The following is a 16,266-nucleotide window of genomic DNA, read 5'->3' as shown; positions in this document are numbered from 1 at the left end:
AGAAGAATGGTGACTGTACATCATCTCCAGTGTCACCGATCCTGGAGACTAAGGCTGGTCTCACACGGACAGGTTAGATTCCGCATGCAGGAGCCCGCAGCGGAATCCATCTCTGACCGCAGCCGGCATCTGGGCGTACCTGTTAATACCTGTATTGCGATTCTATTTCCGCCAGCTGTTTTTAGAGATTAAGACTTTTTGTAATTGGTTTTCACTGAAAATGTTTCATTTCTGTGCTTGTATTGTTTTCCAAGGCACTATAGACTAGAGGACTGAAATCGTAGCCAATGCTGTCAGTCACAGTAAACTGACATTGTTTCTCGGCTCCTCTCTTGTGAATGTGCATACAATTCCTTTCCACTGAGCTATTACAGAGGGCTGTATGACAGTGCCAGGGGATGGTGAAGGAGAGCAGAAGGGCAAAGAACAGAGAAAGCTACTATTGCATGGGGCTGTATGACAATGCTGTGGAATGATGGAGGAGATCAGGACGGCAGAGAAAGCTACTATTACAGAGGACTGTGAATTTTCTGCTCTTATCAGGAGTTAGGGAGACCAGCAACTTCTCAGAGAGAGGATGATCTAGATGGAGAGATAGCTGTGTAGTATTGAGTGGGCATGGTTATGCTACACAGCCTCTGAATGGGGAGCAGGGAGGAGGAGCTGATGGAGACTAGCTCATCAGTGCTGGGAATGCCCCCCAACCAGAAACTTTAATGTAGGAAAGCATGCATGCAAAGTATGAGGTTTTCTAAATGCAGAAGTAGGAAAACTCAATGCAAAGCAAAACAGATAATTGCATTTCTTTTCTGCAGGGCCTTAATAAGATCTGTGTGTATTGCTTTTTCATGCTCAAAGGTTTCCATAGCCTTTAAGTTTTTCAGTCGTTCATTCATATAGCTTCATGCTTTTGAACTCTCCCATATGCTTCCACAAACAGTGCCCCACTTTATTAGTGATTCATAGAAGGGCAAATGTAATTAAGTTCATAGGTTTATCTCTGGTTTAATGTACACTAGAATTGGACTTGCTTTTGCTGCTGCTGCTTGGCATTGAATGGCATTCAGCAGTTTAGTGTTAACTGGTATAACCAAGTCAGTGTCTTACTGTTTTTCTAAATTGTACTCTATCTTGATGTTTCTCAAGCATGATGTGCGACCCACTATACACTGCAGAAAAGCCTTTGCTCATACTCTATGCCTCTCTTCCAGGTGTACTCAGCTACCTTAAAGAGACCTTCACGCACACCCCCAGCTACGACATGAGTCCGGCCATGTTGGGAGCCCTCATTAAGATGTTTCTGGCAGAAGCCCATGAGTGTTATTTTGAAAAGCTGATCCTAGCAGGAGTCCAGAATGAATTCTGCACTTTGGTGAAGATGGCGCAGGAAGCGGCGAAGGTACTTGGCATCTTATTATATAACGTCAGCTACCAGTTCCGGCTTTGTCAAGGTTTCCTGGAACTCTAATATCATAAATGACGCAGTGTTTATTTGTATCACAGCAACCCGATTGGTGTATGTGTACAGGTAGAAGTGTACTTTTACTGGTGATTCAGTTCAGGAGCTTGTATTGACTGCAGGGTGGTGCCCTGGTCAACACAATGATTGATGCTTAGTGTTTCCATTACCCGTCTCTTAAGGTGCCCGTTGGCATGTGGATAACTTATCTGATGTGACCAATAATGAGTATTAATGATCAAAGTCTGAGTGTCTGTGGCAACAAATCACTGTGAAATTTATTTCTAATGTTCGATGATCATCCAGTAATTCGGAATCCTTCATCATCCACCACTTAGCAGGTCCTGTTTTGCCTCTGGACTGGTGGGGGTTATATTACTTGGTGCCCTCCTCTATTTCCCCGCAGCCACCGTTTCCTGGGGTTTCGCTCCTGTGAACCAAGATGGCTGAGCCACTTCTTATACCAGTCCGCATCGGGTAGTTTAACTAAGAGAACATTGCTCAATAAAACAGTCTATTACATAAAGGCACAGTACTTCACATTTCTAACTAAGAGGAGTTTGTGGAGGACCCAGAAGGAGGGAGGGGTGGCACAAAAAATTAGAGGTCTTCTCAGTGAGAGGACCTGTGAGGTAGATGCTCCCAGCAGATGAGAAGTAGCTCTTGAGATTCAAGAAATTATGAGCAGCGAAGCAACGGCTTGTCACTTGGAGAATCATTCTACGGTCTAACTCATCTGGGCCAGCTTTGTTCTTCATTGCAACCGGTTCCTCCATAACTCAGGGCCTTAAAGGGGTTGTCCCGCGGCAGCAAGTGGGATTGTACACTTCTGTATGGCCATATTAATGCACTTTGTAATATACATCGTGCATTAAATATGAGCCATACAGAAGTTATTCACTTACCTGTTCCGTTGCTGGCGTCCCCGTCGCCATGGTGCCGTCTAATTTCAGCGTCTAATCTCCCGATTAGACGCGCTTGCGCAGAAGGGTCTTCTCCCTTCTCTTCGGTCTCGGCACGAGCGGCGTTCTGGCTCCGCCCCCTTCTAAGCGTCATCACGTGGCTCCGCCCCGTCACGCGTGCCGATTCCAGCCAATCAGGAGGCTGGAATCGGCAATGGACCGCACAGAGCCCACGGTGCACCATGGGAGAAGACCCGCGGTGCATCGTGGGTGAAGATCCCGGCGGCCTTCTTGGCTGCAGAGACGGGATTCGGGTAAGTAAAATTATTATAATTTTTTTTTTATCACGTCCCTTGGGTTTGTCCCGCGCTGAACGGGGGGTCTATGAGAGAAAAAAAAACGTTTCGGCGCGGGACAACCCCTTTAAGTTGCAAGCATGAACCACAAGAGTCTTTCTATGGAACCCTCCTTTGTAACCTGAGTGGATGGACACCGTTTCTGACCCAGCACTGTGAAGCTCTGGTGTGGCCCAGTACCAGGCCTAAACAGGAGATGGCCTCAGCTGTGAGAGGAATGGCAGCCACTCCAGATTCAGCAACCCGCCGGGAGTCCCTTGGGCTACAACGTATAAAGGATCTGGTGTCATGATGGCCTCGGACTTGCTACATATCAGTCTAAAACATCACACGCTACTTTGATTGGCCAGCACTGCTCACGTGACTAACCCTGCCCAATCAGAAAGCAGCATGCAGAGGCTGATTACTGATGCATTGATTAGCAACTCGGTGACCATCTTTGATCATTTGAGAAAGGCTGCAGGAAGCGGCAGATAGGCAACTCTAAGGGAATAAACCCCAAATAGAAGAAACGTATCACCCCAAAATATAAATAACTTTATTGTAATTACAAAGTAGTCAAAAGGACAAAACAAATCCCAAAGATTGCCCTCCATGCATGATCCCATAATCTCATGTCAGAAATCAATAAATATATATCACACCCCAAATGATGACAAGTCATATACAAATAAACTGCTTGTGTAACGAAGGCGCCAACATGAGATGATGACCGTAAAAACAAAATCCAAGAAGCCTAATGCACATTTTGGCACATAGCTGCCATCGTCTGGGAATAAAGAAGGGTACTGCTAATATAACGCCCCCCCACCCCTTCTTGTCCCGAGATGGAAGGGAGAGGGGAGGCGCTTTTAGGCCTAATTAAAGGGAGTATTTTAGGAATGTTAAAGGGGCTGTCCAGGCTGCTTTCTTCCAGATACAGTGCCACTCCTGTCCATGCTTTGTGGTGGTATTGCAGCCTATCTTCATTGAAATGAATAGGGCTGAGTGCAGTACCACTCACAACCTGTGGGTAGGTCTGGCACTGTTTTGGAACAAAGTAGCCATGTTTTCGTAATCCCAGACAACCCCTTTAGGCCTTTTTCACAAAACCTCACTCATGTGAAAGAACCAATTGGAAGTCATGAGCTTCACAGACATGCGTTTTGTAGCCCGTGTGACACAGGCCTTATACTGTTTCCAGGACAGAAGTGGCTAGTCAATGGGCAAAAAAACCCCTGTGAGGAGGTGAATGATCTCTATGTGGAGGAGTAATATGACTCCATCTGGTCTGACGAGAAAGACCTATTACTGCAGGGTTCAGGCTGGAGCTACACCGCAACATGTGTTACATGACATCAATTACACAAGTTGTGTGACAAGCTGGATGCGGTTTGCTGTCATCTGAGTGTTTTAGAGTTGCGATTTTGCTGAAATCCACCCACTGGCAGACACATCCGTGAGTTGGTCTTCTTGTAACAGCCGTGTTTCAGTCACATGTCATAACATGACCGCATAGACGCGATGCTGCAGGACACGTGTTGCTGTGAAGCCTTTGCTTTACCATTGAGAAGACCTTTATGTCCTTTGGGCTCAATGGGAGCATTACCGCTGAGCTTCTCCCCATCGTAAAAACGACAAACAAAGATGGCCGCACGGCTTCTCTGACTGCCTGATGCACACCGGATTAGTATGCATTATTAGTCTTAAGATGCTACAAGCTGTTTTAATTGGCATGTTAGTATCTTAGACTACCAATATATACTAATACACAATGCACATCAGGTAGTCAGAGAAGCGGTGCGGCCATCTTTGTTTGTCCGGGACCAGAGGGTCACTTTAACAATTACATGGAGCAGAGGTGAGCGTTCCCATCTTCCACTAGATCCAATTCTGCATCAGGTATTCGTGTTGATACTTTTGAGCTCGTTAAGGGAATCGCTTGTGGTTTATTGTAGCACTGCACTGGTTTGTATTGCAGTCTGATGATCTTACTCATTGCAGGTCAGTGAGGTTTACTTGCAAGTGTTTAACGCAATGAACCAGGCGCCCATCAAGGAGAACGTCCCCTATTCCTGGACCGTTATGGTGCAAGTCAAGTCGGAACATTACAAAGCCCTGGCTCACTATTTTGCAGCAATCATACTCATCGATCACCAGTGTAAGTGTTCATTGTACAGTCCGTGTAATCTGCCGGAGCAGCTAATGTCCGCTTGTAATTCTAAAGCTGGCCATAGATGGGGGGTGAATGATACAGGTCTTGGCACTTAACATTCAGCAGATCATGCATGTTAGGGAAGATGAGCCTCTTGTGATCTGTGTGGTCATCAAGGGGCAGCAGGTGGTTGCAGCTTGGTGCGATCTCCTCAACTAGGTACACCTGGCCAGGTGAGCTTCTTCCTCCATGTGGCATCATCTTGTGGAGCTACATGGATCATCGTCCTCTTAGCGCTGTCTCTTCCCCTCTGATGTTCTGAAGCACTGCTGTCAGCCCATTGACACCCTCGCAACACAATCACTTAGTTTTGCTATTTTATTTATGTTATGAGCTTGGTTCTGGGGCTGTATTTATGTTATGAGCATGGTTCTGGGGCTGTATTTATGTTTTGAGCTTGGTTTGGGGGCTGTATTTATGTTATGAGCATGGTTCTGGGGCTGTATTTATGGTATGAGCTTGGTTCTGGTATTGTATCTTTGTAATAAGGTTGATTCATGCTGCATTTATGTTAGAAGTTTGGTTCCGGTACTGTATTTAGGTTCTGAGCTTGGTTCCTGTACAGTAGTTATTCACTGAGCTGTTCTGGTGTAGGCATGCTATTTACAGAATGCCCCCTACCCCAAGTCCAGCACTGTAAGCGGCTGCCAGACACCTTTTGGTATTATTCTCGTTTGTATAAAGAATATGATAGGACGTGCGAATGGATTCTTCTTTCCACACATGGCCTCGTATGTGCCAGGTCCTTTGTACATTGGCAGCAGGTCTCATCAAGATCAGTGGGGTGAGCTGCCAAAATGTAATGAGCATGACCAGCTTAAGGCTATCTTCTAGCACCAGTCATGCATAGCCTACAATTCATACAGCCGCAGTTGCTTACAAGGCTAATGCAGAGATGGGATGGTTCACCATTGCTTTGGCTCATCCCATGCAGAATATCAATGTCATTGCAGCAAGCTCCTCCTGCCACATTGTGTTTTTGATGTCTATTAAGCCATCGGGGGGGGGGGGGGGGGGGGGTCTGTATTGCATATACAGTTATCACTGGGGACTATCTGTACAACTGCTCTATGCAACAAGTATCTTTATATGATGGCACAGAAGCCCAGTGCACTCTTATACTAATTAGGATGCTTATTAATGGAGCTTCTCTCTGACAGTGATGCCTCATGATGATGAAGACAAGCAGGAGAAAGCGTTATCGCAGCTCTATGACCACATACCAGAAGGGATGACCGCAATGAAAATACTAAAGGAGAAACAGCTGCGGACCCTGCTAGGTAATCAGACAGAAGACCTGATGGGAATCATTCCATTACTGATCAGGTGTAACAAGTATAGACCGAAACAGTGTGTAATGTATGTACACAGTGACCACCAGCAGAATAGTGAGTGCAGCTCTGGAGTATAATACAAGATGTAACTCAGGATCAGTACAGGATAAGTAATGTATGTACACAGTGACTCCACCAGCAGAATAGTGAGTGCAGCTCTGGGGTATAATACAGGATGTAACTCAGCATCAGTACAGGATAAGTAATATATGTACACAGTGACTCCAGCAGAATAGTGAGTGCAGCTCTGGAGTATAATACAGGATGTAACTCAGGAGCAGTACAGGATAAGTTAATGTATGTACACAGTGACCACCAGCAGAATAGTGAGTGCAGCTCTGGAGTATAATACAAGATGTAACTCAGGATCAGTACAGGATAAGTAATATATGTACCCAGTGAGTCCACCAGCAGAATAGTGAGTGCAACTCTGGGGTATAACACAGGATGTAACTCGGGATCAGTACAGGATAAGTAATGTATGTACACAGTGACTCCACCAGCAGAATAGTGAGTGCAGCTGTGGAGTATTATACAGCATGTAACTCAGCATCAGTACAGGATAAGTAATGTATGTACACAGTGACTCCACTAGCAGAATAGTGAGTGCAGCTCTGGGGTATAACGCAGGATGTAACTCAGGAGCAGTACAGGATAAGTAATGTATGTACACAGTGACTCCACCAGCAGAATAGTGAGTGCAGCTCTGGAGTATAATACAGGATGTAACTCAGGATCAGTACAGGATAAGTAATGTATGTACACAGTGACTCCACCAGCAGAATAGTGAGTGCAGCTCTGGAGTATAATACAGGATGTAACTCAGGATCAGTACAGGATAAGTAATGTATGTACACAGTGACTCCACCAGCAGAATAGTGAGTGCAGCTCTGGAGTATAATACAGGATGTAACTCAGCATCAGTACAGGATAAGTAATGTATGTGCACAGTGACTCCACCAGCAGAATAGTGAGTGCAGCTCTGCAGTCTAATACAGGATGTAACTCAGGAGCAGTACAGGATAAGTAATGTATGTACACAGTGACTCCACCAGCAGAATAGTGAGTGCAGCTCTGGAGTATAAGATGTAACTCAGGATCAGTACAGGATAAGTAATGTATGTACACAGTGACTCCGCCAGCAGAATAGTGAGTGCAGCTCTGGAGTATAATACAGGATGTACCTCAGGATCCGTATAGGATGAGTAATCTAATACTTTTACAAAGTGACTCTTTATGTGGGTTTTATCTATATATAAATTATATATGAAACTATATAAACAGCTCTTTATTTCTATGTCTGGGACAGATGGGCGACAATAACTCTTCTACCTGGAATAAAATTGATATTAGGCTTTCAGTTCGCTCTTGTTGAGAAGATGCCATTTATAGAGCATTTCTGTGACATTGTGTCCTCCTGACAAGTGCTTTATGTGACATAACATCCGGGCTCTGTGCCACTTTGTGGAGTTGTATATAAATTCCATCCAGCGGGGTGATGGCACCCTCGCTTCTGGCCGCTCCCTCTATACCGGACATACTTCACATTCCTCTCTGCTCTTAAACAATAGAAAAGATATCACTGCAAACTGGTCAGCAAATGTAGTTACCTGCGGCCAGTCCTCACCGGCTGCCATTGTATCTTCTGGGAAATGGTAGAATGCGGTGCATACAGCTCTGTCCGGCGTCCCATCCACGGTGCTTTGTTTTTGTCTCATACGTAGGGAAGGCGCATCTATCCAAAGCCATTGTGTGTCACGAAGAAGCCCTGAGGTTATCTAATCTGTGCAGCCAACTCAAGCAGATCGACGTACTACAGGAGATGCTGTCTGCTTTCCACAAGAGGGCGCTGCTCAAAGACTCAATTTACAAGAAGGAAGATGACTTCCTCGGAATATTGGTGGCCCCCGATATAGTCAGTAAGTACGGTACGCCAGGATGATGAAGATGCAGATTTTCTAATATAACGATGACAGATTGATTAATGAGAACCTATAATTGTATTTCTGACCTCCTTAACCCTTTCCAACCCACTGTCTGACCTCTGAAGACATTATGATTTAAGGCTGTACAGCTCCGATGTTGGAGGACGTCCGTTGGGGGTCTCTTGCTGTATATTGCCAGCCTCTCTGCTGTCGAAGCCTATCCAATGTGTTGCCTCATGCAATACTGGCTTTAGCCAGCAGATAGCGCCGTTGTATAATGGCAGAAAAAGAGTAAGCCCCCTAGGAAAACCGGGATACAAATTGGATTGGAAAGGGTTAATGTATCTGGCATATAATTAGAATGCAGGTTATTCTCATGCAAAATAAAGAAAACTGTCTCTGTAGTACCGCCTATTGGTAGCTACCCTGTAAGTCAATGTGTTACTCATCGAAAAACCTTGAAACGTGACTAGGGATCTCAACCAAAGAAGTAGCAATCTATAGGTGGCACTAGAGAGACTTTTTTCCCTTCTGAAGGAGAGCTAATTTGCATGCTGCTTCCCGACAGCATTGCCTGTCAGACTCTGCAAAGAATCGGTATCTTCCAAGAGCTGAGAAGTTAAACTAAAGGTGTCCTCCTAACTAAAGGCCCATTTAGACAGAATGATGATTACTCAAAAGCCATCTTTTGAGCGATGATCGTTGCGTGTAAATGTGCCCATCTTTCAGTTTTCTGCTGAACAATGGATTTCAGTTCGGCATGAAATCAGCCAATAAGCAGAACAGCTGATAAGACGGACCGCACGCTGTGTTCTGCCCGGGAGCGCTGATAACTGCTGATTACATTGTCTCAGCTGTAATCAGTGTGGCAGAACAAAGAGAATGTATTCAGCAATCAGCGGGTGGTCTGTTCCCTGAACATAGCTCTCGGGCAGCTCTCTCACACTACTAATGGGCATTAGTACCAAGTAGTAGTAGTTTATGCAAAAATGATCGCTCAAAAGCCATCTTCTGAGCGATCATCTTTGTGTCTAAATGCACCTTAAGTTGTGGCTGAGATGGGAACAACTGTTTGAATGCGACAGACGGTGGTGGCTGGGATTACGAAAACGACCAAGTTGGCTGGTCTTTGCCCTATCCTTAAAGGGGTATTCCCTATTCACGGGGTTGGGGTCTGACCGCTGGGGCCCTCACAATCCTGAGAAATCGCTCCAGCAAGTTATGAAATTTTGATGGTGGATAGCCACGACATTCACTTCTGTGGGACTGCAGGAAGCAGCCAAGTTCGAGCGCTTGGTTATCTCTGGCAGCTCCCATTGAAGTGAATGATATAGTGATGCGCATGCATGCTTTTAATTCAGCATATATGAAAAAAAGGCCATTGAAAGCTGTAAACATCAGGTGTCCCAAAAATGTTCAGGACCCCCAAGGCATGCAGGACCGTAGTAATCTGCAAAAATATTTCAGGGGCAAATGTTCTTACTTTAATTATTATAACTGAGTAAAGGGGTTGTCCAGCTCTGGAGGTTGAGCTATCCTCAGGACCAATCATCAGTAGCTGATTGGCAGGGGTCCACTGCATCTGTAAGTAGGGAGTCAGAAGCAGACAGCTCCGTATACTTTGGAGTGGCTCAACATGGTATTGCAGGCATAGCTCCCATTCCCTTCTATGGGACCTGGCAGATGTAAGATAATCAAACAGTTTCTCTTATGTCTTGTATGGATTAATGTGCATCTTATAATGCACACTATCCTCCCAAAAGTATTTGGACACCCCAAATGGATCGTGTCTTTTTAGTATGTCACATGTCCTAAACCATGCTACATAATATGCAGACCCTCGGAGGTGTCAGCCATAGACCCAATAAATTCAAGAGTTCACAGAAAGATGTGATGCGTCATAAACTATAATGTAGCTTTTATTGATTATCACATATAAAAATAGCCGTACGTTATTGGATATATGGGTTATGCCGCTGCACACAAGCCGTCCATCATGAAGCGCCATCCATCGGCCGTATACAATGCTGCAAGGAGTGTCGTCATTGGACAGTTGAGCAATGGAAGAAAGTTTTACAGACAGACGAATTGTGCTACTCCATCTTCACATCAGATGAGGGGTACCTGGGCGTGAAGGACCCTGAAGAACACCTTTTACCTAAGTGGTTAAATAGGTGAAACAAGACGGTAAGTCCATGTTCCATCCTGGAACATGGACTTACCGTCCTGTTTCACCTATTTAGCGGCTTGATAAAGACCGTAACAGGTCGAAACGTTGCCTCTTTTATGATGGAACAATAAAGATTTGAGTTTTGTAACAATTTGAAGCACCATTTATGCTGCCACCTCTTATTTATATATTTGCATTACCTTTGGTTGATGGTCTACGGCCTTGAGGTTACCTCGGCATCCTTCATGCGCATTTGACGTAATTGTGTGATTTTTTTTTTTTTTTTTTTTTTTTCCTTCACCAGCTTGCCCTTGTGCCTGGTGTTTTGAGTGCTGCTGACACACCTTTTTCAATTTTACCTAAGTGTGTTGTGCCAACAGTTACGTACGGCAGAGGTCCAGTTATACTCTAGGGATGTGTTACGTAGTATGGGCTCAGTCCGTTGGTTGTAGTGACAAGAACCATGAACACGGAGGTGACCCCGACATTCTAGACAATAATGTGGTAATACTCTGGGAATGCCCAGCCATACTTCCAAGAAGACGACATGCTTTGTCACACATACTACGTTGGTCTGAGGATATGGATGTTCCATGATTGGTCCGGCAGCACAGAGTCCTGACCTGATCCCTACTGAACATCTTTGGGACAAAATGAAATGTTGGGTCAGGAAATATGAACAGCGTCCATCTTCTTTGAGAGAACTCGCCAGTCGTTTGCAGGATGAGTGAAGGGTAATGCCCCCTGAAGTGTATCTGACGTTAGTAGAAAGTATACCATGGAGAGTATCCTATGTCCTTAGGGCCAAAGGAGCCCCACTAAGTAGTAACATATGGAAATAAATACTACTTGTGATTCTAGTTCCGGGGTTCAATCACTTTTGGTAGGATGGTGTATCACACTATCGTGGGCGGCACACGGCGCGGCTGTTCCGTATCATTCATGTGCGGTTTCTGTCTTTGGATGGCAAGATTCCACAGATAACTAAGAAGCATGTTTCATTTCATCTACTGGAATGTATTCACAATGAAGTTTTCTTCTCTTCCTCAGGTAAAACAGAGTTCAAGGCAGAGACCATTCCTCCGCCACTCTCTAGGGTGAAAGTGATTGATTTCTTTCATCGACTGGTATGTACCGCCAGACTACACAAAGATTTAGTTACCACTTTGTATACACAGTGGGGTGGCAAACGCTTGTATTCTGGTATCCCCGTAGATCTCTAGATACTTTAATATGGTTGTGAACATGCTTCAGACATAATGTTGTACAGGGCTTATGAGCAGCAGACTGGCGTTGTTCTCAGCAACCGGTGGTCATTCCCTCAAGGTTATTCCTCAGGCCGCCTGCAAATGGCAGAGCCAGATTCTGCATGCTGGAGCCCGCAGCAGAATTCGCGTGTACCTGTCTTTCTTTGGCTACCTGCACATGGGCGGATTTGCATTGCGGATTCCTGGGCGGTTGTCCGCCTCCTGGTTCCGCAGCAAATCCTGTCCATAGTATGCTATGGAAAAATGATTCTTCCTGCAAACGAGCGGAAACCAATTGCAGTTTCTGCCCGCATAGAAAAAATCGCAGCATGCTCCATTTTTGAGTAGATTCAATGAAAGCCATCCAACCCGTGGCCCTTCTGCAGTCAACATCGCAGAAAATTAGCGGATTCCGTGTCATGCTAGGCGAAGGCACGGGAAAAGCAGGAGTTTGAAAAAAAAAATCTACTGCGAATGTCCGATGGCGAACCGTACAGATAAAGAGCAAGAAAGACAGGTACGCATGGGAACCGCTGCTGCCAGGGTCTGATTCCACTGTGGGCTCACGCCTGTGGAATCCGTCCCTGCCGTGTGCACGCGGCCTTTCTCTTCGCCTGTACTGCAAATGATCGGCATGGCTCACCATCGGACATGCGCAGTACAGATTTTTTTTAAACTCTTGCCTTTCCCGCAGAAAGGCCACAGATCGGCCGGCTTCCATTGACTTCAATGGAAGCCGTCTGCATGGAGTCCGTGCAAAAACGGAGCATACTGTGATTTGTCCTCTGCGAGCAGAAACCACAGTTGGGTCCGGCTCGTGTGCAGGAAGAATCACCTTTCTATAGCATGCTATGGCCGCTGTTTGCTATGGAACCCGGAGGCGGAAGCCCGTCCAGGATTCCACAATGCAAATCCGCCGTGTGCAGCCGGCCTTACACTGTACTGAAAAGTCCTTCTTTTAGCAGATTAGAACAAAAAATGCTTATACCTTGATCTCCGGCTTACCTGAGCATACTGGTGTATACTGAACGAAGAAGGTTCTAGGTCACATGATGAAAACATTCTGTTTTGCTTGCAAATAATGTTTTTTTCACTTTGATTTCCAGGGCCCTCTGTCAGTATTCTCAGCAAAGCAGAGGTGGACGGCGCCGAGGAGGGTCCTCCTGACTCTTGAAGATGGGGAGGTTGGGTTCGTCTTAAAAGGTGACTGCCCGGTCCAGATAACCTCGCTGGATCCTCTTTGTCCTGCTGCAGTAAGTACAAATAGTTTGGCGTTACCAGAATATTTTCTTGCATTCCATATGACACCCGCATGTAAATCAGTCGGTATTGCGATGATTAAGGAGTTTTTTTCTTCTCTGACAGCCAATCTGATAACTGGTAAAAGTGCAAATCACTTTGTTGTTGTGCTGAAAAAACAGTTTAAAGTGTTGGCCACTAAGGGTCTCGCTTCCTTCTAATTTGCTGTCCGCTGCATGTTGTCTGCACTTCAGACACCAGGAGCCACACCTGCGGCCTGATCCTCTCCCTATTGTTTCCCTACTGGCCGTGCTGGCATGGCAACTTCAATACTCACTGTAGCCACCCAGCATGTCTTGCCCCACTGAAGAGGTTATTCCTCGAAACGCGTTTGTGCTGCTGCTTTTACTCTTTATATCTCATCACCATTTTTTGGAGTCGTTGCACCTTGAGCCATTTTCTCTCACTCCCACTGTGTACTTCTTGATCGGTCTTGTACAGGTAACACGTCTGGCCGTAGCATCTCCCACATAGAATTGTGCCACTATTCATAACAAACGCTATACTTCCACCCATTGAATAGCTCCACCACTTTACTTTCACCCTTTGGAGAGAAGGGAGGGGGAGGCAGCTGCAGGAAGAAAGGAGACACAGAGAGGAACACACATATACTGCTGCAGCTACGGCTTTGTTCATACCAGCATTTGGGTTTCCATTTTTCTGTTTAGTCATGGGATCAGGAAAATGAAATGCTGGATCCATTTTATGGTGGAAACAAATGGCGCTAGGGCCACCATAAGAGGGTCAGTCCAGTTCCTGCCCTCTGTTGTTCTGGACAGAATAGCAAAGCATGCTGCGCTATTTTATCCAGCCTTTTCTGCCTTTGATACAGGTGTGAACCTAGCCCAATAGTGTTTACCACCTGACAGCTACTGGACTCACATCTACACTGCACAGTACTGCTGTGTAATGGCTTTCATACTGCTACTTATGAGGGTGTGCTGCAGAGAGAAAGAGATGCTGCTGCTCTGACCCTCCCCATGCTTTGCACTGCAGTTTTCCCTGCTCAGATTAGCTGATCTGTGCACTGAGAGTTAATTTCTATTATAGCAAGGACAGATACTATAAAACTACATGTAAATCCTCAGTGAGCGAGGGAGAAGCATCATGCAGGAAATTAATCTCAGTAAGGCCTCCTTCCCACGAACGGATTTACGCCGCGTAAATTCGCGGCAAAAATCCGCTGCGTGGCCCCCTGCTATTAGGTTCTATTGAACCTAATAGCACAATGCTCACGATGCGTAATTCCACCGCGGAATTACGCACCGCGATTTCTCCCGTCCTCACCCGCAGCATGCTCTATTTGCTGCGGGTGAGGACGGGCTGTACGCGCTGACGGCTTCCATTGCAGTCAATGGAAGCCGTCCGTTCACGCTATCTCCCGCTGGTTAGCGTGAAAAGATAGCGTGAAAAAACGCTTCCCCACCTACCGCCGCAGCGTCATATGACGCGGCCGGCGCGTCACGTGACACTGCCGGCCGCGTCACGTGACGCGGTGGGCGTGTCACACGACGCGGTGGGCGGGGAAGCGGCTTCACGCTATCTCCCGCAGGTAAGTATAGGGGCTCTGGGGGGCGCCGTGACGGGCTTCACTGCGTAATATTACGCGGCGGAGCCCGTCACGCTCGTGGGAAGGAGGCCTAAGGCTGCAACCTGGAGATTAATTTTCTCAGCACAGGCTAAATAGCCAAAAACTGTAGATGAGAACAAACTGACCCCAGGTTATTCTAGATCTGGACCTACAGAGTTTGCCATGAACTAATTATTTAGTCATGTTTCCCCTTTTGATGTTCCAGGGGGCAGGCGTGAGAGAAGGAGATTACATTGTGGCTGTGGAAGACAAGGACTGCAAATGGTGCTCCATAAATGAAGTCATGGATATGCTGAAAGGAATCAATGAAGAAGGGAAGGAGATCAAAGTGATCAGTATCCAGGACCAGACGTCTAGTTTGGTAGGGGCGCGTCCACATTACTCACTGCACTCAGCGTTTCCCTTGTACCATAAAAGATCTATGGAGACCCACTTGTGTCGCTGCTTTCTAATATCTAAATGGAACCAGTCAGCACTTCTGAACTTGTCAAGTGACATAAAGCTACAGGTTACTGAGGTGGAGCGGCTCCCAAACATCAACTGCTTGCAGTTTCTACTGACATCTGATTTCAAGAAATCGCCTTTTTAAAATTTTCCACGCCACGTGCAAATCTTGGCCGATCGGTCCAGTGGGCGGGCCAGACTGTCTAGTAGAGTTCCTTCAGTAACCCCTCCTCTCAATGACTATGCAAGGTGGATATCTCCGACATCTGCAGTGCCATTGATTGGAGATTCATCCTCCTGCTAACGGGATCCTTGCCCTCACATGTGCAGATGACTGATCCCATTCTGTTCACAAAAGGGCCTACTGTTCTGCACATGCTCCTGTCTACGATCTCCCGCCGGATGAGATTTCAGTCATCCAGTGAACAACGTAGGAGATGTCAATCACATCGTATAGTTAGACTGAGGGGCTATGGAAGGAGACAGTCTGCCCCGTACCCCACAATGGACTGGTCGGCTGAGATTTGCACGCGGCATGGGAAATTTTAAAAGTGAATTTCTCGAGGTGCGATGTTCTCAGGAACTGTAAGCGGACGAGATGTGGGACCCGTGTCAGCTCAGTAACCTGCAGCTACAAGTAGTTGGAAATGTTCAGAAGTGCATTCACTTTAATTGTGATACCGAAGCAGAAAGACCGGGCTAAAACCCTTGTATCCAAGAAGGTGCATTGATAGCATATGTGTGTGCAGCACTCTGGGAAAGCTGCAACATTTCCCATGACTGATGTTTAAAGGGGCTCTCCACTTCGGACAATCCCTGCCTCCTAGACAATATGAAGATTACAAAGTGTCTCTCTGCGGGATCTCCAGGGATCAGCTGTGATCTGTGGGGATATCTGACAAGTAAGGCCACTCTCATACATGTCTACTAAACCGCACGTTCAAAATAGCATCATTTTACCGTGATTTTTCGTGCTGCGTTTTCGAACGCATTCTACGGTGTTTTTTAACACACCCCATCACTACAATGTGTGATGAGGCACATTAAAAAGGACCAAAATAGAGCAGATTGTGCTAGAAAATTGTGGCGCTAGAAACGCTGCATTAAAGCGCTACTCTGCGATGCGCCATTAAAATCAATGGGACATTGTACAGAGCTTAGCGAGGCATTTAAAACACCACGCTATGTGCTGTGTGAGAGCAGCCTAAGGTGCGAGTGCTGCGGTACAACACTGCCATTGATTTTAATGGGGCTTCACAGACCTGCGCTCAAAGACAGCGCTTCTAACGCAGCGATTTTCGAGTACAATCTGCTCTCTTTTTGTGCGTTTTACGCACCTCATCAC

The 16,266-nt window shown here is 46.1% G+C and overlaps 1 protein-coding gene across 1 annotated transcript in view; it reads left to right on the top strand.

Annotated features, from left to right (window-relative positions):
- RHPN2 (rhophilin Rho GTPase binding protein 2) overlaps positions 1 to 16,266 on the top strand; it is a 64,180-nt gene that overhangs the window by 43,983 nt on the left and 3,931 nt on the right. The window contains exons 8-14 of the mRNA XM_066583743.1: positions 1,212 to 1,399; positions 4,701 to 4,857; positions 6,072 to 6,191; positions 7,970 to 8,164; positions 11,391 to 11,467; positions 12,694 to 12,840; positions 14,683 to 14,838. Of these exons, the coding sequence (XP_066439840.1) occupies positions 1,212 to 1,399; positions 4,701 to 4,857; positions 6,072 to 6,191; positions 7,970 to 8,164; positions 11,391 to 11,467; positions 12,694 to 12,840; positions 14,683 to 14,838 (1,040 nt within the window). The remainder of the gene's footprint in view (positions 1 to 1,211; positions 1,400 to 4,700; positions 4,858 to 6,071; positions 6,192 to 7,969; positions 8,165 to 11,390; positions 11,468 to 12,693; positions 12,841 to 14,682; positions 14,839 to 16,266) is intronic.

This window comes from Eleutherodactylus coqui, chromosome 11, assembly GCF_035609145.1.
Source record: "Eleutherodactylus coqui strain aEleCoq1 chromosome 11, aEleCoq1.hap1, whole genome shotgun sequence".
Lineage (NCBI taxonomy): Eukaryota > Metazoa > Chordata > Amphibia > Anura > Eleutherodactylidae > Eleutherodactylus > Eleutherodactylus coqui.
The sequence above is the reverse complement of the archived record's forward strand: the minus strand, read 5'-3'. Positions and strand labels throughout refer to the sequence as shown.